Source organism: Bufo bufo, chromosome 2 (genome assembly GCF_905171765.1).
Source record: "Bufo bufo chromosome 2, aBufBuf1.1, whole genome shotgun sequence".
In the NCBI taxonomy this organism is placed as follows: Eukaryota; Metazoa; Chordata; class Amphibia; order Anura; family Bufonidae; genus Bufo; species Bufo bufo.
In genome coordinates this window covers 50,445,543-50,468,320 of record NC_053390.1, presented here as the reverse complement: position 1 = coordinate 50,468,320, position 22,778 = coordinate 50,445,543, and the positions used below count along the sequence as shown (strand labels likewise).

The window sequence follows — 22,778 nt, the reverse complement described above, 5'->3', positions numbered from 1 at the left end:
TCCACTGTAACATCCCTGCTGCCACTAACAAAGATGGCGCCTTCCCTCATTATGACATCTGACGTAATATCCCTGCGACACAACGCTAACCAATAGACGCCTTAGAAACAACGTTGACGGCATCAAGCTCCGCCCGGCAGCATTTCCGTGTTTTTTTTTAAATTTTATTTCGCTGATTACAACTTTATTGCTCGCCTACACAGACACTGAAGTCAGAGCCGGAAGTTAGAGCATGTGACTGCGGATCATATCTAACCCATCTGCTGTGGGTTGCGACGTCTGTCGTAAAGTGGGATACTCATCGCCATAGAAACTGTCAGCTGGTGTGTTGGGAAAGTGGGGGGTCGTTGAGGTGCAGCAGGAGGTGACATCTCCATATTGAGGGGAGAGGAGGGCAAAAGGTGAGTGTATGAGAGCATCAGGTTGTGATATAGTACCGTATTACACGTAGTATGTGCGGGCGAGCCCCTGCCTCTCTGCTGATGTGGACGTAGATATTCTATGTCATGCTCATACATTATTATATTGATATATAACCTCCAGCCTCCATTAGACTCATGCTTACCTACCCAGGCTGCAGGAACTACAAGTCCCAGCATCCCACTACAACCCCTGTCTAACAGGGCATGCTGGAACTTGTAGTTCCACAGCCTCTGGGTATAGACGCACTGCCGCTGCTTGTACCGTGCTGCTATTATTTGTTTTCTTCCACGTTTTTTTTTATTTTTATCAATTGCCGATCAATAAATAAACAATTTTAGTAAATGTAGCCATTTTCAAAACCTCTGCTTGCTGTCAGTCAATAGGAACGTTCCTTTTCACACCCAGAGGCTGAAAATCCATACAGACGTCATAATACTTATCACAGCTGAGGGTTTGCCGCAGTTGTATCCAGTACAGGGAGCTGCGTACCTCAGCGTTACACATCTGTACCCTGTCCTGGTAGTTTGTTACAATGTGTCAGTGCAGGTAACATGTCCGGCTTTGGACGTCACAGAAGATGCAACTGTAGCAAAGCTTCCCCCCTGGTGGGTGTAGTCGGTCTGTGAAGGGTTTTAGTCACTGGTTGTAATGTTTACGTTCACTGACAGCAAGCAAAGAAGGCGGATTGAGAAGAATTGATGCATAAATTACACTGAGTTATGTCCGAATTTATTGGGGGGACGGTGGTCTCATTGCTGGGATCTCATTATTCCAAGAAGGGAGGTGCCGAGATGATAGTAGGGTGCACCCTCCCTTTGCATTCCTCCCCTGCGGGGACCTCAACCTTGACCTTTAGGGCTCGGCAGGGGGTCCTAGAGGTTGGAAATCCCCCGGTCACCAATTATTGTAGTGATGGAGTGGAGAAACCAGTCTACATAGAACCAAAATCCACCTTAAAGGGGTACTCTCATCTCATAAAGCAGAGATGGCCAACCTGCGGCCCTCCAGCTGTTGCAAAACTACAACTCCCAGCATGCCCAGACTGACTACAGCTATCAGCTCACAGCAGGGCATGGTGGGAGTTATAGTTTCACAACGGCTGGAGAGCCGCTGTTGATGGCATATGGCTAGGATATGCCGTCACTTTATGATGGGTGGGACCCCCGCCTATCCTGAAGATGAAGGATCACTGAGCCCCCTTCATTGCATTTTGCCGGCACCGTGGCCCCCGATCACCCTCTGTACAGGGAGCTGCAGCTGGTCCCATTAAAGGGGTTGTCTGGTTTCTGCAGGAAACCAGATAACACAGGATCAGCCTGAAATAAACAGGTGATCATTACTTACCTGGCTGCGCTCTCCTGGGTAAGTAATGATCACTTCTTCATTGCAAAAGGATCCTCTGTGTTGTCTGATTTCCTCCTCAAATCAGACAACTCCTTGAATTAGCGCTGCAGCCCCTTCTTTCTCAGGATCAGTGGGGTCCCGGAGGTTAGAGCCCCACGATCCTGGGGGGGACACTAGGCGCCCCCAGACTTCTATGGATGCCCTATTCGGGATCCGTCCTGCCGCATGGCCATGTGCATGATTTGACGGTAGATCTGTTTTGTACAATCCATCATTTTTCACAGGACAGTGCAGATGGCTGAGTGATTGTGAGAAATGGCTCAGTCAGTAAGAGGTTAATACCGCAGTTGGCGGTGGATTCTGACCAGCTCTGGCTGTTCCCCAGGCGGCGGCCATTTATGTGTGTTTTTCCGACAATATTGAGCGCACTTGAGTGTGTTTTGGGTTGTGATACGCCTGGACCCCGGCCTCCTCCTCCTCCTCCTCTTCCTCCTCCAGTGTTTGCTAACGTTTCCATCACAGCAAATGGTCGAATTCCAGCGCAGAGAAGCAGAGGTGTCTCCTGAACCGCACACATGTGTATGTATGGAAGGGAGCAGGGGCCCACTGGGAACGTAAAAAATTGGCCCCATATTGTAGGCAGAGGGTCAAATTGACAGAAGTCGGAGCAGCACACGTAGGCAGAAGTGTGTAGGGCCAGCAGTACCACAGTGCAGCACACTATACCGCCCCAGCAGAACCAAATACCACAGTGCAGCACAAAATACCGCCCCAGCAGAACCAAATACCACAGTGCAGCACAAAATACCGCCCCAGCAGAACCAAATACCACAGTGCAGCACAAAATACTGCCCCAGCAGAACCTAATACCACAGTGCAGCACAATATACTGCCCCAGCAGAACCAAATACCACAGTGCAGCGCAAGATACTGCCCCAGCAGAACCAAATACCACAGTGCAGCACAAGATACCGCCCCAGCAGAACCTAATACCACAGTGCAGCACAATATACCGGCCAGCAGAACCAAATACCACAGTGCAGCACAATATACCGGCCAGCAGAACCAAATACCACAGTGCAGCACAATATACCGGCCAGCAGAACCAAATACCACAGTGCAGCACACTATACTGCCCCAGCAGAACCAAATACCACAGTGCAGCACAATATACCGGCCAGCAGAACCAAATACCACAGTGCAGCACACTATACTGCCCCAGCAGAACCAAATACCACAGTGCAGCACAATATACCGCCCCAGCAGAACCAAATACCACAGTGCAGCACAATATACCGCCCCAGCAGAACCAAATACCACAGTGCAGCACAATATACCGGCCAGCAGAACCAAATACCACAGTGCAGAGTAATATACAGGGCTCCAGATGGCGACCAAAATGGTCGCCAATGCGACCTAGAATTTACAAATGGCGACAAGACTTTTTAGTCTTGTCGCCATTTGCGACTAGACCCGCAGCCGCAGCTCTGCAGTTGAATACAGCGGCGGGGCACAGGAGCTGATAGTTCTCTTCCCCGCCGCCGATGTTCTTCTCAGCAGCGCAGTGGAGTCTCTCCCTCCCCCTGTGCTACTGCTGCCACCAATAAGAAGAGAGACAGGAGGAGGAGGGGCTGTGGCCACTGCACCACCAATGAAGATAACTGACCTGTTAATACAAATACAGGAGGCGGGTGCCGGAATTAAATAGCCGGCCCCCGACCTCTATGACAGGGAGCTGCGATTAGCGGCAGTTAACCCTTCAGGTGCGGTACCTGAGGGGTTAACTGCAGCAGATTGCATTTGATTCCGGCACCCGCCTCCTGTATTTGTATTAACAGGTCAGTTATCTTCATTGGTGGTGCAATGCGCCCCCCCCCCAACACCCCAGTATAATAAACATTGATGGAGCAGTGCGCCCCCCCAACACCCCAGTATAATAAACATTGGTGGCGCAGTACTAATGAGGGTTAGAAAATAAAAATAAAATTAATTCACCTCCTCCAATTGATCGCGTAGCTGCCGGTGTCCTGTTCTTTCTTCAGGACCTGTCAAAGGACCTGTGGTGACGTCACTGAGCTCATCACATGGTCCATTACCATGGTGATGGATCATGTGATGTACCATGTGATTAGCACAGTGATGTCAACACAGGTCCTTTGACAGGTCCTGAAGAAAGAACAGGAGACTGGCAGCTACGCGATCAATTGGAGGAAGGTGAGTTCATTTATATATTTTTTTTAACCCTCAATTGACCTTCTACTAAGCATTCTGTATTAAAGAATGCTATTATTTTCCCTTATAACCATGTTATAAGGGAAAATAACACAGTGAATAGACTTTCATCCTAGCAACCATGCGTGAAAATCGCACCGCATCCGCACTTGCTTGTGGATGCTTGCGATTTTCACGCAGCCCCATTAACTTCTATGGGGCCTGCGTTGCATGAAAAACACACAATATAGAGCATGCTGCGATTTTCACGCAACGCACGTGTGATGCGTGAAAATCACCGCTCATGTGCATAGCCCCATAGAAGTGAATGGGTCCGGATTCAGTGTGGGTGCAATGCGTTCACCTCACGCATTGCACCCGTGCAGAAATCTCGCCCGTGTGAAAGGGGCCTAAGGGTGAATAGGACAAGGGTTCCAGCCCCTAAGGGGGCTAATAGTAAGTAAAAAAAAAAAAAAAAAACACAAACACTTTGGCTACTTTCACACTTGCGGCAGTGTGATCCGGCAAGCAGTTCCGTCGTCGGAACTGCATGCCGGATCCACCGATCTGGATGTGACTGAAAGCATTTGTGAGACGCGTCCGGATGCGGATCCATCTCACAAATGTATTGCAAGAACGAATCCATCTCGCCGCTTGTCATGCGGACAGACAGATCCGTTGTAACGGTCGCGTACACACACACACAGGGGGGAAGGGAAGTGACCACTGCGCTCCACCCTTACCCCTGGCCCTGCCTACTTGCCTCGCGAGTCCTAATGACAGGGGACAACTGGACGGCAATCCCTAACTTGGAATAAGTGCAGGGATGACAGACAGACAACAGGACGTGAACGGACCGAGTCAATACCAGGAAAGCTGCAAAGTACAAATGGAGCAAGCAGAGAATTGTCAGGAGAAGCCGGGGTCATAAATACCAGGAGAGCAGAGAAGTACAAGAGGAGTCCTAAGAGAGTAGTCAGGTGGGAGCCGAGGTCACAATACCAGGACGGATGCGCAGTACAGGAGGATCAGGCAAAAGGATGGTCAAGGAACAGGATCAGGTAAGTATTCAGCAGTCCAACAAATAGCCAGGAACCTAGAAATTAACAGGCAACCTGTAGCCAGCAGGCTGCCTGTATTTATAGTGGGGAGTGAGGGTCATGTGACGTGGCCAGCGTCACATGACCGACAGACCAACCAGTCGAGCACCGAGTGATCAGCTCGGCGCTCAAGGCAGACTTAGGAGCAGGGAGCCACCCAGCTAGTAAAGCCGCCCTGGGAATGAGGTCAAACACAGATCCTCATTCCCAAAGCTAAGCAACAGGTCTGCGGGCGATGGGGGACCGAGTGCACCTTCGGAACCCCGTGACATCCGTCTTGTATCTTTTTACACATTTTTACTGGTCTGCGCATGCCGGATCTGGCACTAATACATTCCTATGGGGAAAAATGCTGGATCCGGCATTCAGGCAAGTCTTCAGTTTTTTTCGCCGGAGATAAAACCGTAGCATGCTGCGGTTTTATCTTTTGCCTGATCAGTCAAAATGACTGAACTGAAGACATCCTGATGCATCCTGAACGGATTACTCTCCATTCAGAATGCATGGGGATATACCTGATCAGTTATTTTCCGGTATAGAGCCCCTGTGACGGAACTCTAAGGGCTCTTTCACACTTGCGTTCTTGTCTTCCGGCATAGAGTTCCGTCGTCGGGGCTCTATGCCGTAAGAATCCTGATCAGTTTTATCCTAATGCATTCTGAATGGAGAGAAATCCGTTCAGGATGCATCAGGATGTCTTCAGTTCCGGAACGGAACGTTTTTTGGCCGGAGAAAATACTGCAGCATGCTGCGCTTTTTGCTCCGGCCAAAAATTCGGAACACTTGCCGCAAGGCCGGATCCGGAATTAATGCCCATTGAAAGGCATTGATCCGGATCCGGCCTTAAGCTAAACGTTGTTTCGGCGCGTTGCCGGAGCCGACATTTAGATTTTTCTGAATGGTTACCATGGCTGCCGGGACGCTAAAGTCCTGGTTGCCATGGTAAAGTGTAGCGGGGAGCGGGGGAGCAGCATACTTACTGTCCGTGTGGCTCCCGGGGCGCTCCAGAGTGACGTCAGGGCGCCCCAAGCGCATGGATCACGTGATCGCATGGATCACGTCATCCATGCGCATGGGGCGCTCTGACGTCATTCTGGAGCGCCCCGGGAGTCGCACGGACTGTAAGTATACCGCTCCCCCGCTCCCCGCTCCTACTATGGCAACCAGGACTTAAATAGCGTCCTGGGTGCCATAGTAACACTGAAAGCATTTGGAAGACGGTTCCGTCTTCAAATGCTTTCAGTACACTTGCGTTTTTCCGGATCCGGAGTGTAATTCCGGCAAATGGAGTACACGCCGGATCCGGACAACGCAAGTGTGAAAGAGCCCTAAGCCGGAAATGAAAAACGCTAGTGTGAAAGTACCCTAAAATATTAAGTTTAAATCCCCCCTTTCCCAATTTTACATATAAAATATATAAACAATAAAAAAATAAACATATTACATAGTGCTGTGTCCAAAAAGTCCAAACTATAAAATTATTAAAAAATATCTGCTTTGCGGTGAGCGCCGTAACAGAAATAAATAAATAAAAACCATGCGATTCGCCATTTTTTTGTCACCTTGTCACTCCAAAAAAAGGATAGGACTGTTCTATTATGGGCCGAACGTTTCATAAAATGCAAAATGCATGCAGCTTTTTTTGGTGTTTTTTTTTTGCATGGTATTGAGTATCACAATACTTTTTTATGGTGACGAAAGTGAATCAAAATTTTGGTATCGAAACAACCCTACGCCGATCTGATCGGCGTAGCGTTGTCATGATACCAAAATTTTGATTCGGTTTCGATTTGGCGACTAAAAATTAAATTTGGCTCCTAAATTTTTCAGTTCAGGAGCCAATGGCTACTAGGTATTTTTTTTAGTCTGGAGCACTGATATACCGCCCCAGCAGAACCAAATACCACAGTGCAGCACAATATACCGCCCCAGCAGAACCAAATACCGCAGTGCAGAGTAATATACCGCCCCAGCAGAACCAAATTCATAGTGTAGCACAATATACTGCCTCCCCCTCTGCAGTTGGTGGCCAGGTACATGATCAGATCTTTACGTACCCAGCCAGCAGCCGTGAGAAGGGCATGGCGGCCCCCGAGCATCAGCGCATCGGGAAATTTCTGTGTAGGGTCTATGGCCTCTGAAGGGAAGAGAATCCATCACTAGAATGCAAAGTATTACAGCTAGGAAGTGGCCAGGTCTTTTTAAGGGGTTTTCTGTTTAAAGCTTCAAAAGGCTTAAAAGGGGTTGTCCAGGATTTTGATATAGACAGTCTGTCCTCGGTATACCAGATCAGCAGGAGGTCCCCGCACCCCCGCCAATCAGCTTTTACCTGGTAGCAGCAGATGTTCACGTCAGGACTATACAGCTCCATCCATAGCATAGTGGACAGAGCTGGTTACTGTAGTTCTCATTGGAGCAGCGCTGCAGTAACCAGTCCCATCCATTACACATTGTAGTTTTGTCGCTGGAGCTTAAAGGTAGCAGCGAATCGTTGGGGTGTCAAGCCCCTGTCAATCTGATATTGATGACGTATCCTAGAGATAAGCCACCAATATCAAAATCCTGGACACCCCCTTTAAACTTTTTATGGTTGAAAATGTATACAACTGATCCTGAGTTGAAGTACATCCTGTATTATACTCCAGAGCTGCACTCACTATTCTGCTGGTGCAGTCACTGTGTTCATACATTACTTATCCTGTACTGATCCTGAGTTACATCCTGTATTATACTCCAGAGCTGTACTCACTATTCTGCTGGTGCACTTACTGTGTTCATACATTACTTATCCTGTACTGATCCTGAGTTACATCCTGTATCATACTCCAGAGCTGCACTCACTATTCTGCTGGTGGAGTCGCTGTGTACGTACAGTTGCAAGAAAAAGTATGTGAACCCTTTGGAATGATATGGATTTCTTCACAAATTGGTCATAAAATGTGATCTGATCTTCATCTAAGTCACAACAATAGACAATCACAGTCTGCTTAAACTAATACCACACACAGAATTAAATGTCACCATGTTTTTATTGAACACACCATGTAAACATTCACAGTGCAGGTGGAAAAAGTATGTGAACCCCTAGACTAATGACATCTCCAAGAGCTAATTGGAGTGAGGTGTCAGCCAACTGGAGTCCAATCAATGAGATGAGATTGGAGGTGTTGGTTACAGCTGCCCTGCCCTATAAAAAACACACACCAGTTCTGGGTTTGCTTTTCACAAGAAGCATTGCCTGATGTAAATAATGCCTCGCACAAAAGAGCTCTCAGAAGACCTACGATTAAGAATTGTTGACTTGCATAAAGCTGGAAAGGGTTATAAAAGTATCTCCAAAAGCCTTGCTGTTCATCAGTCCACGGTAAGACAAATTGTCTATAAATGGAGAAAGTTCAGCTCTGCTGCTACTCTCCCTAGGAGTGGCCGTCCTGTAAAGATGACTGCAAGAGCACAGCGCAGACTGCTCAATGAGGTGAAGAAGAATCCTAGAGTGTCAGCTAAAGACTTACAAAAGTCTCTGGCATATGCTAACATCCCTGTTAGCGAATCTACGATACGTAAAACACTAAACAAGAATGGATTTCATGGGAGGATACCACAGAGGAAGCCACTGCTGTCCAAAAAAAACATTGCTGCACATTTATAGTTTGCACAAGAGCACCTGGATGTTCCACAGCAATACTGGCAAAATATTCTGTGGACAGATGAAACCAAAGTTGAGTTGTTTGGAAGAAACACACAACACTATGTGTGGAGAAAAAGAGGCTCAGCACATCAACATCAAAACCTCATCCCAACTGTGAAGTATGGTGGTGGGGGCATCATGGTTTGGGGCTGCTTTGCTGCATCAGAGCCCGGACGGATTGCTATCATCGAAGGAAAAATGAATTCCCAAGTTTATCAAGGCATTTTGCGGGAGAACTTAAGGCCATCTGTCCACCAGCTGAAGCTCAATAGAAGATGGGTGTTGTAACAGGACAACGACCCAAAGCATAGAAGTAAATCAACAACAGAATGGCTTAAAGAGGACCTTTCACTAGAATAAAACATCTAAACTAACTATACAGACATGTAGAGCGGCGCCCAGGGATCCCCTTGCCCTTCTGTTATCCCCGGGCGCCGCTCCGTTCGCCCGGTATAGCCTCCGGTATCTTCATAGTTAGGCTCCACCCAGGGGAACCTGCTGGGGTCTCCTTCTCCCATGCTGTAGCGCTGGCCAATTGCAGCGCTCAGCTCATAGCCTGAGAGGCTTTTTTTCTCTCAGGCTATGAGCGGAGCGCTGCGATTGGCCAGCGCTACAGCATGGGAGAAGGAGACCCCGGCAGGTTCCCCTGGGTGGAGCCTAACTATGAAGATACCGGAGGCTATACCGGGCGAACGGAGCGGCGCCCGGGGATAACAGAAGAGCAAGGGGATCCCTGGGCGCCGCTCTACATGTCTGTATACAGGGAGTGCAGAATTATTAGGCAAGTTGTATTTTTGAGGATTCATTTTATTATTGAACAACAACCATGTTCTCAATGAACCCAAAAAACTCATTAATATCAAAGCTGAATATTTTTGGAAGTAGTTTTTAGTTTGTTTTTAGTTTTAGCTATTTTAGGGGGATATCTGTGTGTGCAGGTGACTATTACTGTGCATAATTATTAGGCAACTTAACAAAAAACAAATATATACTCATTTCAATTATTTATTTTTACCAGTGAAACCAATATAACATCTCAACATTCACAAATATACATTTCTGACATTCAAAAACAAAACAAAAACAAATCAGTGACCAATATAGCCACCTTTCTTTGCAAGGACACTCAAAAGCCTGCCATCCATGGATTCTGTCAGTGTTTTGATCTGTTCACCATCAACATTGCGTGCAGCAGCAACCACAGCCTCCCAGACACTGTTCAGAGAGGTGTACTGTTTTCCCTCCTTGTAAATCTCACATTTGATGATGGACCACAGGTTCTCAATGGGGTTCAGATCAGGTGAACAAGGAGGCCATGTCATTAGATTTTCTTCTTTTATACCCTTTCTTGCCAGCCACGCTGTGGAGTACTTGGACGCGTGTGATGGAGCATTGTCCTGCATGAAAATCATGTTTTTCTTGAAGGATGCAGACTTCTTCCTGTACCACTGCTTGAAGAAGGTGTCTTCCAGAAACTGGCAGTAGGACTGGGAGTTGAGCTTGACTCCATCCTCAACCCGAAAAGGCCCCACAAGCTCATCTTTGATGATACCAGCCCAAACCAGTACTCCACCTCCACCTTGCTGGCGTCTGAGTCGGACTGGAGCTCTCTGCCCTTTACCAATCCAGCCACGGGCCCATCCATCTGGCCCATCAAGACTCACTCTCATTTCATCAGTCCATAAAACCTTAGAAAAATCAGTCTTGAGATATTTCTTGGCCCAGTCTTGACGTTTCAGCTTGTGTGTCTTGTTCAGTGGTGGTCGTCTTTCAGCCTTTCTTACCTTGGCCATGTCTCTGAGTATTGCACACCTTGTGCTTTTGGGCACTCCAGTGATGTTGCAGCTCTGAAATATGGCCAAACTGGTGGCGGCATCTTGGCAGCTGCACGCTTGACTTTTCTCAGTTCATGGGCAGTTATTTTGCGCCTTGGTTTTTCCACACGCTTCTTGCGACCCTGTTGACTATTTTGAATGAAACGCTTGATTGTTCGATGATCACGCTTCAGAAGCTTTGCAATTTTAAGAGTGCTGCATCCCTCTGCAAGATATCTCACTATTTTTGACTTTTCTGAGCCTGTCAAGTCCTTCTTTTGACCCATTTTGCCAAAGGAAAGGAAGTTGCCTAATAATTATGCACACCTAATATAGGGTGTTGATGTCATTAGACCACACCCCTTCTCATTACAGAGATGCACATCACCTAATATGCTTAATTGGTAGTAGGCTTTCGAGCCTATACAGCTTGGAGTAAGACAACATGCATAAAGAGGATGATGTGGTCAAAATACTCATTTGCCTAATAATTCTGCACGCAGTGTAGTTAGTTTAGATGTTTTATTCTAGTGAAAGGTCCTCGAGGAAAATACGCCTTCTGGAGTGGCCCAGTCAGAGTCCTGACCTCAACCTGATTGAGAAGCTGTGGCATGACCTCAAGAAAGCGATTCACACCAGACATCCAAAGAATATTGCTAAACTGAAGCAGTTCTGTAAAGAGGAATGGTGAAGAATTACTCCTGACCGTTGTGCACGTCTGATCTGCAACTACAGGAAACGTTTGGTTGAAGTTATTGCTGCCAAAGGAGGTTCAACCAGTTATTAAATCCAAGGGTTCACATACTTTTTCTACCTTTTTCCATGAATGTTTACATGATGTGTTCAATAAAAACATGGTAACATTTAATTCTTTGTGTGTTATTAATTTAAGCAGACTTTGATTGTCTATTGTTGTGACTTAGATGAAGATCAGATCACATTTTATGACCAATTTGTGCAGAAATCCATATCATTCCAAAGGGTTCACATACTTTTTCTTGCAACTGTACATTACTTATCCTGAGTTTTACAGTGCTGTTGTAGATATGCCTTTTACATTCTGTATGGCGATGTGTGAACACAGCCGTATTTGTGGTCAATGGTGCGTCATGTATTTCTTGTAAAATAAGAGCTAATTTCGGCACAGCCAAGTTAATAAAGGTTTTCTTATTTTTTTCTGCTGGAATGGGTTCCTTATTTTTTTCTGCTGGAAAGGCCTCCTTCTATATGCTCATGTCCCACCATTCTCCTTACTGGCATTGAGTTGTAGGCATGAAGCTTATTGCTGCATCTGCCGGGAGAGATCTCCTGCCCTTCACAGCGGGGTGGAATCACCTGGCCATTGAAGGTATGAAGGACGCAGACCAAAACCCACCCAGGCTGATTTTCTCATTGCCATTGGCACTAGATAAAACTTTTACATCACCCGGCCTTCATGGTTGGGACAGATCTATGGATATAGGGACTAATATGTGTATATATAAAATTTTAATTCTTTTTTTTTTCTTCCTCCTAGATAATAAAAATGACTGGGAACAGTCTTGTGCTTCCCATTGTGCTATGGGGACGTAAAGCGCCCACACACTGTATATCCACTGTGTTGGTGATGGATGATATGGCGACTATTATCACCGGGTGCCATGATGGACAGATCTGCCTATGGGATCTATCGCCAGAACTGGAGGTGAGTGTAAAGGCTGTGACCAGTAACGGATTACTGACTAAATCTGAGCGTCTCTCTGTTTGCTCAGTGGTTCTGACCACTTCTCCACCCCCCCCCCCCCCCCAGGACCTCCACCCATTAACAAAACTGCAGTTTCAGCAATGAAGAGAGTGTGGTGTCTTTGTTTCCGATATTTGGATCTTGGCGTCTCCTTATGGATTGTCCAACGCACCTGCTTCGTTTTGCCTTTTGTTTTACGGAAGTTTCATAATTGCCAAGATTCTCTTATGGCAATGCTATACTAGGGTTCCAATACGCGATGCGGTCCTGCCATGGGATCTCCATGTGTATTATCGCTAATTTGCAGTCCGCACCTGTAAATGCTATTTGAAGCAATGTCAAGTACAGGTGTGGCCTGGCAATAAGCGCTAATCTGCAGAAGGACCCCACCGGGTACAAGAACCCTTAGGCCCCTTTCACACGGGTGAGTATTCCGCGCGGATGCGATGCGTGAGGTGAACGCATTGCACCCGCACTGAATCCCGACCCATTCATTTCTATGGGGCTGTTCACATGAGCGGTGATTTTCGCGCATCACTTGTGCGTTGCGTGAAAATCGCAGCATGCTCTACTTTGTGCGTTTTTCACGTAACGCAGGCCCCATAGAAATGAATGGGGTTGCGTGAAAACCGCAAGCAAGTGTGGATGCGGTGCAATTTTCACGCACGGTTGCTAGGAGACGATCGGGATGGAGACCCGATCATTATTATTTTCCCTTATAACATGGTTATAAGGGAAAAAAATAGCATTCTGAATACAGAATGCGTAGTAAAACAGCGCTGGAGGGGTTAAAAAAAATAAATTAAAAATAATAATTTAACTCACCTTAATCCACTTGATCGCGCAGCCGGCATCTCCTTCTGTCTTCTTTCTTTGCTGTGTGCAGGAAAAGGACCTGTGGTGATGTCACTCCAGTCGTCACATGATCCATCACATGATCTTTTGCCATGGTGATGGATCATGTGACGGACCATGTGATGACCGGAGTGACGTCACCACAGGTCCTGTTCCTGCACACAGCAAAGAAAGAAGACAGAAGAGAAGCCGGGCTGCGCGATCAAGTGGATTAAGGTGAGTTAAATTATTATTATTTTTTTTTAACCCCTCCAGCGCTATTTTACTATGCATTCTGTATTCAGAATGCTATTATTTTGGCCTCATGCACACGACCGTATTTTTTCACGGTCCGCAAAACGGGGTTCCGTTGGTCCGTGATCCGTGACCGTTTTTTCGTCCGTGGGTCTTCCTTTATTTTTGGAGGATCCACGGACATGAAAAAAAAGTTGTTTTGGTGTCCACCTGGCACAATGCAAGTCAATGGGGACGGATCCGTTTGACGTTGACACAATATGGTGCAATTTCAAACGGATCTGTCCCCCATTGACTTTCAATGTAAAGTCAGGAGTTAATATACCATAGGATCAGAGTTTTCTCCAATCCGATGGTATATTTTAACTTGAAGCGTCCCCATCACCATGGGAACGCCTCTATGTTAGAATATACCATCGGATTTGAGTTACATCGTGAAACTCAGATCCGACAGTATATTCTAACACAGAGGCGTTCCCATAGTGATGGGGACGCTTCTAGTTAGAATATACTGAGAACTGTGTACATGACTGCCCCCTGCTGCCTGGCAGCACCCGATCTCTTACAGGGGGCTGTGATCCGCACAATTAACCCCTCAGGTGCTGCACCTGAGGGGTTAATTGTGCATATCATAGCCCCCTATAAGAGATCAGGGGCTGCCAGGCAGCAGGGGGCAGACCCCCCTCCCTCCCCAGTTTGAATATCATTGGTGGCCAGTGTGCGGATCCCCCCCGCCCCCCCTCCCTCTATTGTAATATCATTGGTGGCCAGTGTGCGGCCTCCGTCGGCCCCCCCTCCCTCCCTTTATTGTAATATCATTGGTGGCCAGCGTGCGGCCCCCCCCTCCCTTTATTGTAATATCATTGGTGGCCAGTGTGCGGCCTCCCCTCTCCCCCCCCCCCCCGATCATTGGTGGCAGCGGAGAGTTCCGATCGGAGTCCCAGTTTAATCGCTCTGGGGCTCCGATCGGTAACCATGGCAACCAGGACGCTACTGCAGGCCTGGTTGCCATGGTTACTTAGCAATATTACAATATTAGAAGCCTCATACTTACCTGCTGCGCTGTCTGTGACCGGCCGGGAGCTCCTCCTACTGGTAAGTGACAGGTCTGTGCGGCGCATTGCTTAATGATCTGTCACTTACCAGTAGGAGGAGCTCCCGGCCGGTCACAGACAGCGCAGCAGGTAAGTATGATGCTTCTAATATTGTAATATTGCTAAGTAACCATGGCAACCAGGCCTGCAGTAGCGTCCTGGTTGCCATGGTTACCGATCGGAGCCCCAGAGTGATTAAACTGGGACTCCGAACGGAACTCTCCGCTGCCACCAATGATCGGGTGGAGAGGGGAGGCCGCACACTGGCCACCAATGATATTAATACAGTAGAGGGGGGGGGACCCGCACACTGGCCACCAATGATATTACAATAGAGGGAGGGGGGGGGCGCACGCAGGCCACCAATGATATTACAATAAAGGGAGGGAGGGGGGCCGACGGAGGCCGCACACTGACCACCAATGATATTACAATAGAGGCGGGGGGGGGGGGCGCACACTGGCCACCAATGATATTACAATAGAGGGGGGGGGGGGGGCCGCACGCTGGCCACCAATGATATTACAATAAAGGGAGGGAGGGGGGCCGACGGAGGCCGCACACTGACCACCAATGATATTACAATAGAGGGAGGGGGGGCGGGGGGGGCGCACACTGGCCACCAATGATATTCAAACTGGGGAGGGAGGGGGGTCTGCCCCCTGCTGCCTGGCAGCCCCTGATCTCTTATAGGGGGCTATGATATGCACAATTAACCTGAGGGGTTAATTGTGCGGATCACAGCCCCCTGTAAGAGATCGGGTGCTGCCAGGCAGCAGGGGGCAGTCATGTACACAGTTCTCAGTATATTCTAACTAGAAGCGTCCCCATCACTATGGGAATGCCTCTGTGTTAGAATATACTGTGGGATTTGAGTTTTCCCGAAGTGAAAACTCATCTCTGAAAAAGCTTTTATGCAGACGGATCTTCGGATCCGTCTGTATGAAAGTAACCTACGGCCACGGATCACGGACGCGGATGCCAATCTTGTGTGCATCCATGTTCTTTCACGGACCAATTGACTTGAATGGGCCTGTGAACCGTTGTCCGTCAAAAAAAATATGACAGGTCATATTTTTTTGACGGACAGAAAACACGGATCACGGTTGCAGCTGCAAAACGGTGCATTTTCCGATTTTTCCATGGACCCATTGAAAGTCAATGGGTCCGCGAAAAAAAACTGAAAACGGCACAACGGCCACGGATGCACACAACGGTCGTGTCTGTGCATGAGGCCTTTCCCTTATAACCATGTTATAAGGGAAAATAATACAATCTACAGAACACCGATCCCAAGCCCGAACTGCTGTGAAGAAGTTCGGGTACCAAACATGCGCGATTTTTCTCACGCGAGTGCAAAACGCATTACAATGTTTTGCACTCGCGCGGAAAAATCGTGCATGTTCCCGCAACGTACCCGCACCTTTTCCCGCAACGCCCGTCTGAAAGAGGCCTTAGAGTACGGCCAGACGTGCAGGTCTGCAGTGGATCTGAGCAAAATCCACCACCGCAAGGAACGCCTGGGCTGGCTTTTGCTCTGGCGTTGCTGCATGGATTACGCCTCTTTACATTGCAAAGGTTGAAAGCTGTGGATAAATTGCACAACATACATTGAGCTGCTGTGGATTGAAAACCTCCTGGGGTGGGTACACATACCAGAGGGTGAGCACCCCAGATCTACGCAATGTATAGGGGTACGTAGTTTTCTTGGTGGTTTCTTGTAAAATAGCCCAGATGCTGAATCCTTGGACCAGCAGCTCCTAAGTCCTGGAGGAAGAGGGCGTATTCATTAAAGAGGTTTTCAGGTTTAGATAACCCATTTTGATATATTGTATTCGGGAATTCTAAGTTAAAAGTGGGGAAGTGTGTGTGTGTGTGTGTGTGTAGAGGTCCCTCTGTTCAGGATCCTCATGTCTTCTAAAGGGTGCCTCTCACTCTGGAGGAACTGTCTTGTGTTACACACACACACACACAACCCTTTTAATATGAACGGACACCGTGCATTGCTTCATTTTACCTGTGGTGGCGCTGCAGTGAAACTGAACACTTTCAGATGTTTTCCGCACGGGTTCCAGCTGATCGCTGGAGGACTCAGCAGAGGACACTTAGTGATCATTTTATTATCAAAAAGAGAATATTTGGGATTGTCCAAAGCGGAGAGAAGTGCATTTCCATTAAAGGGGTATTCCCATCTCAGACAATGGGGGCATATCACTAGGATATGCCCCCATTGTCTGATAGGTGCAGGTTCCACCGCTGGCACCCTCACCTACAACGAGAACTAAGCGGGGAGGTCTGTCCACCACCAAGCGCTGCTCCCATAGAAGTGAATGGAAGCGCACTGCGCATGCACGGCCCATGCTCCCATTCATTTCTATGGGGCAGACGGCAATAGCCGAGCCAGCGCTCGGCTATTTTCGGTGGCCCCATAGAAATGAATGGAGGGCGCATGCGCAGTGCGCCCTCCGTTCATTTCCCCGCTCCGTTCTCCGCACCTATCAGACAATGGGGACATATCGTAGCGATATGCCCCCATCGTCTGAGATGGGAAAACCCCTTTTAATGTGAATAAGTAATATTTATTTGGGGCCTAACTTTTTATCACCTAATGCTCCACTGTAGGAGTGTTAATGGCGTCCACATTGGTCGTCACCCAGCCTTAGAGAGAAATGCACTTTCTCTGGTCCTCTATACGATCATTGAATGAAAACAATTCCAGCATCCAAGAATGCAATAAAAAAATTCCAAGACTTATTAAAGGGGTTTTCTGGGAGTTTTATACTGATGACCTATGCAGAGGATCGGTGATCAGTATCTGATCGGTGGGGGTCTGACACCCGGGACCCCTGCCGATCAGTAGCGCCGCGGCCTTCTCTGCTCACCAAGCACAGTGACGTCCATTCTATAGCAGCCTTGCTTGGTATCGCATCTCGGCCCCAATTACTTCTGTGACTGATGAACGGGACGTCACTGGCCTAGGAAAACCTGTGAGAAGGCAGCGGCACTACTGTGAGCGCCACTGCCTTCTCAAACAGTCGATCGGTGGAGGTCCCAGGTGTGGGTCCCCCACCGACCAGATACCGATGGCCTATCCAGAGGATAGGTCATCAGTATAAATCCCCCCCCCAAAAAACACTTTAATTGCAGTTAAAATATATGCAGTACACTCATTACTCATTTAGGCGGACAGAGTGCCCTTACTCATAGCATAGTCCTTTATATGATTTGCATGGCAGATGTTGTTTCTAGTAAAATGATTCAATTCATTCATTATATTTCTTCTTTTAATTTGTAGATCCATCCTCGGGCCTTGCTTTTTGGTCACACAGCTTCAATCACCTGCCTGTCTAAAGCCTGTGCCTCTACTGACCGGCAGTACATAGTGAGCGCCTCGGAGAGCGGGTAAGTGTACTTAGGAATTAATTTCTTAGTGGCTTCTGCCTGTCCTTCATGACCGGGTGCGTGATGCTGAAGTAACTACCTTTTTTTTCTTTTTTAATTTGCTTATACGGTATTTGTTAGGCGTTATGGTATTCTGTTGTCCGCATTCATAGAGATGCAATGACTGGGGAGCCGCTACATGTACAGACTGCTGGCCATTGTCACATTCCCTATGATATATATTCACTGGGATAATGGGGGTTTTCTTTTAGGAGTCAATCGCAACCAAGCTTCAAATGTCTGTAGTCACTGTGTCTGAATACTCACTAAGAGCCCGTTCACATTTGCTAGTAGTAGTGCTGCAGAGAACTGCATTACTACTGCAGCTGCGAAAACTTTAGACATGATTCATAGATTTTGGTTTTACTACTGATCATCCCCATGGTGTTCGTGCAGGCAGGAAAGGACAATACGTCTTGTTTGACCAAGATCCTGTCACTATCCCTGATACATTTGAAGTTACTGTCTGTAGAAATGAGTCCCAGTGAAAGCAGAATATACCTGCAGCTTTGATACATGACCCGATTTCTAATAGCTGTATTTCTCCGTATATGACACCTAGCACTGAGATCTTGGTCTTGTTTAAAAGCTTGAATTGTCAGGTTTACATCTGTAGGTGCTACTCAGCCTGAGATATGAAATGAGGTTTAAAATAGTCCTCAACCTTCTTCAGCTGGCTGTGATCTCAGCCAGCCTGGAGGAGGGGACACAGTACTGTATCTCTCCATGCGTCTCACACATAGTACTAGGATCTTGGTCTTGCTTAAAAGCTCGGATTGTCAGGATCACATCTGTGGGTGCTACTCAGCCTGAGATATGAAGGTTTAAAATAGTCCTCAACCTTCTTCAGCTGGCTGTGATCTCAGCCAGCCTGGAGGAGGGGACACAGTACTGTATCTCTCCATGCGTCTCACACATAGTACTAGGATCTTGGTCTTGCTTAAAAGCTCGGATTGTCAGGATCACATCTGTGGGTGCTACTCAGCCTGAGATATGAAGGTTTAAAATAGTCCTCAACCTTCTTCAGCTGGCTGAGATCACAGCCAGCCTGGAGGAGGGGACACAGTACTGTATCTCTCCATGCGTCTCACACATAGTACTAGGATCTTGGTCTTGCTTAAAAGCTCGGATTGTCAGGATCACATCTGTGGGTGCTACTTAGCCTGAGATATGAAGGGCTGAAATAGCCCTTGACCTCCTTCAGCTGGCTGTGATCTCAAGATCAAGGCAGCAAGAGGAGTGAAAAAAAAGATTCTTTCTCCCTGTTTTTCCCTGGAAAGGATATATATGGAGTTCTGTGCGTGCTAAAAAATCCCCCTTCACCCATCAGTCAAAATCTACAATAAAAAAAATCATGTTTTTGCAAGCGCTTTTCCAATTTTGCCATGACTGTTGGGGGCTAAAGTGGTTTTCTGATACCCAGTGGGACAATCAAACCACATCAGTTAACTCTAACTTGTCTTCAAAAGAAAGTTTCCAAGATCCTTAACATCCGGATTGACAACCCTGGAACCCGGTCACATAACGTGCCTCTCTTTGGAAATGCCAGTCCGCAGCAGAAATTACGTGTGAACTTAACCTTTTAAGGGGGTTTCTGGCCACTTAAAGCGAACCTGTCACCATGATTTTGCACACAGAGCTGGGGACATGGGCTGCTAGATGGCCACTAGCACATCTGCAGTACCCAGGTCCCACAGCTCTCCGCGCTTTTATTGTGTTAAAAAACTGTTTTGAGTGATATGCAAATTACGTGATATGAGTCCTGTAGCCGGAGATGAGTCCAGCGGAAAGGAGCCCAGCACCGCCCCGCGTCCTCCGATTCTCCTCCTTGCCTGCTGACGTCACAGACCTGGAGCGCCGAAATCTCGCGATGCGCGAGCTAGCGCATGCGCAGTGTCGGCATCATGTTCATTCCCTGTGCTGGCATCAGCACAGGGAACGAACTGCGCATGCGCTAGCTCGCGCATCGCGAGATTTCGGCGCTCCAGCTCTGTGACGTCAGCAGGCAAGGAGGAGAATCGGAGGACGCGGGGCGGTGCTGGGCTCCTTTCCGGCTTGACTCATCTCCGGCTACAGGACTCATATCACGTAATTTGCATATTGATCAAAACTGTTTTTTAACACAATAAAAGCGCAGAGAGCTGTGGGACCTGGGTACTGCAGATGAGCTAGTGGCCATCTAGCAGCCCATGTCCCCAGTTCTATGCCAAAATCATGGTGACAGGTTCGCTTTAAAGGAGTTATCACATGACTAATGTAAAAGATGCAAACCTCTTTCTAACAAAGCTAGAACCAGCCCTGTACCTCACATGGATCCAGAGATCTCCACATTCATTGCTCGGCTAGATTTACATCAAGCTGGCAGCTCAAGGGGAGTGTCTTTTCTGCTGCAGCTAAAGGGGCGTGTCCATGCTCTCCCTATCACAGCTCAGGAGGCGTGTCCATGCTCTCCCTATCACAGCTCAGGGGGCGTGTCTCAGCTCTCCTTATCACAGCTCAGGAGGCAGTTGAAGGAGGAAACTGAGCATGTGCGGCCATCTCAGTGAGCCGGACAAAGAAATAAGAAACAAAAAACAAACAGCAGGTGGCGCTTTACAGATACGTTTTATTGAATAACTTACTGGCTGTGCAAAATTTTTTAATTACAAAAGTAATCAGATCCAGGCGGTGGTTTTAAAACTGTAGAATATTTTTCGTGGGACAGAAATAAAAAGCTCAGAATGGTGTAAAATATTAAAAGCAGTAATACTTGTGTCCTTGATCCCCTCACTGCTCCCATTCAAGTTCTTCTCAAGTCTCCTGCTGGTCTCCGTTGTCCCTCTCTACTACACAGTGATTGGGTGCAACCGTTACCTCTCTGTATCGTTAGTGACCGGGATATTCAGAGATTGGGGGAGGGACCCTGGAATCATCATCAAGTTGACCCTCACTTTTTTATTACTTTATACCACTGTGAGCAAGTCTTAAACGTGTTGTCTGCTTTCTTTATATTGATGACCTATCCTCAGGATAGGTCATCAATATCAGATCGGCGGGGGTCTGACTCCTGGCAAACCCACTAAACAGCCATTTGAAGAGACTGCAGCTCTCATACGAGCTCTGCTTTCTCTTCATTGTTTACCTGCTCGCTGCCGCAACTGAAGCGGTGAGCAGGTGTAATTACAACTATGCCATTCCCCCGCCGATCAGCTGAGGATAGGTCATCAATATTAAAGAATGAAAAAAAACCCTCTAAGCATCTGGACAGCTCCTTTTAATCTATGTGAACTTTCATTAAGTTGTTCTGTTTTGACAGTGAGATGTGTCTCTGGGATGTAAATGATGGAAGATGCGTAGAGTTCACTAAATTAGCGTGTACTCACACTGGTATACAGGTCGGTGGATTCTTTATTATTAACTAATTCCCAAATGTTGCATTTTGTATTATACAGTTGTGTCACAGCTGCTGCAGAACCTCATAATGCACAACTTAGCTGCTGCAGAACCTCATAATGCACAACTCAGCTGCTGCAGAACCTCATAATGCACACCTCAGCTTCTGTAGAACCTCATAACGCACACCTCAGCTGCTGTAGAACCTCATAACGCACACCTCAGCTGCTGTAGAACCTCATAACCTACACCTCAGCTGCTGTAGAACCTCATAACGCATACCTCAGCTGCTGTAGAACCTCATAACGCACACCTCAGCTGCTGTAGAACCTCATAACGCACACCTCAGCTTCTGTAGAACCTCATAATGCATACCTCAGCTGCTGTAGAACCTCATAACGCACACCTCAGCTGCTGTAGAACCTCATAACGCACACCTCAGCTGCTGTAGAACCTCATAACGCATACCTCAGCTGCTGTAGAACCTCATAACGCACACCTCAGCTGCTGTAGAACCTCATAACGCACACCTCAGCTGCTGTATAAGCTTACACCGCTGCATAATTTCTTAATGCACACCTTTGCCAACTGACCATGGGTTTAATAACCCAACTTGATAGCCTCATAAGGCATCTATGATGTTGTCGATTAAGGTCATTAAAGAGCATCTGTCAACATGATCAACCCTATTAAATCAGGCATAAAGCCTTGAGAAAACCACATTTTATTGATCTGTAAATGAGATTACTGGAGCACTGAGGTGCCGGCCAGAGCCCTTGGAGCTGCAGTTAGTAACGCCCACACTGCTTTTTTTTCCTCCACCCTTCCCCTGGATTGACTGGGCTAGACATCTCGTTTCGCCCTGTCTTTGCCATTATCGGGCACATAAGGTCAGACTTTTGGTGATTCTCTTTGGAAATATTTTGTTCTCTTTTCAGTTTTACCAGTTCTCAGTTGGGACACAACGAGAAGGACGATTACTATGTCACGGCCATTACCCAGAAGTCCTTGTGGTGGATGCCAGCAGCCTGGATGTGCTGTACACACTTGTATCAAAGATCTCTCCAGACTGGATCAGCTCCATGAGCATCATCCGCTCTCACAGGACACAAGGTAACGCTGAGGTCCAGACCTGCACCTGATTTCTATCATTTTCCATCACCAACATGGTATTTGTTTGGGGTCCAACCACTGCCGTCCCCCAGCGATCAGGAGAACGGAGGACCTGAAGTGCTCCATGAGGATGGAGCGGCGGTGCACATGTATGACCACTGATTCAGCGCTGTACTCAGCAGTCCCATAGAAGCGGGTGGATCGGTGGTCACACATTCGCACAGCTGCTCCGGCCTCATGGAGCACTTTAGGTCCTTCGTTCTCCTCATCACCAGAGACAGAAGTGGAGCAATAGGGAAATGAAGGAGAGGTGAATGTTTTTCTTAAAGGGGTTGCAGAGAATTGTCCCCTGGGGTCTGATTGGCA

The 22,778-nt window shown here is 47.5% G+C and overlaps 1 protein-coding gene across 2 annotated transcripts in view; it reads left to right on the top strand.

Moving 5' to 3' along the window:
* Positions 1 to 267: 267 nt before the first annotated feature.
* WDR7 (WD repeat domain 7) overlaps positions 268 to 22,778 on the top strand; it is a 363,534-nt gene continuing 341,023 nt past the window's right edge. The window contains exons 1-5 of one of the 2 annotated variants that reach the window (XM_040421053.1): positions 268 to 401; positions 12,097 to 12,264; positions 17,782 to 17,888; positions 21,223 to 21,301; positions 22,238 to 22,412. In XM_040421053.1, coding sequence (XP_040276987.1) covers positions 12,106 to 12,264; positions 17,782 to 17,888; positions 21,223 to 21,301; positions 22,238 to 22,412 — 520 coding nt within the window. In that variant the 5' untranslated portion in view covers positions 268 to 401; positions 12,097 to 12,105. The remainder of the gene's footprint in view (positions 402 to 12,096; positions 12,265 to 17,781; positions 17,889 to 21,222; positions 21,302 to 22,237; positions 22,413 to 22,778) is intronic. The other variant, XM_040421054.1, reaches the window with a different exon arrangement.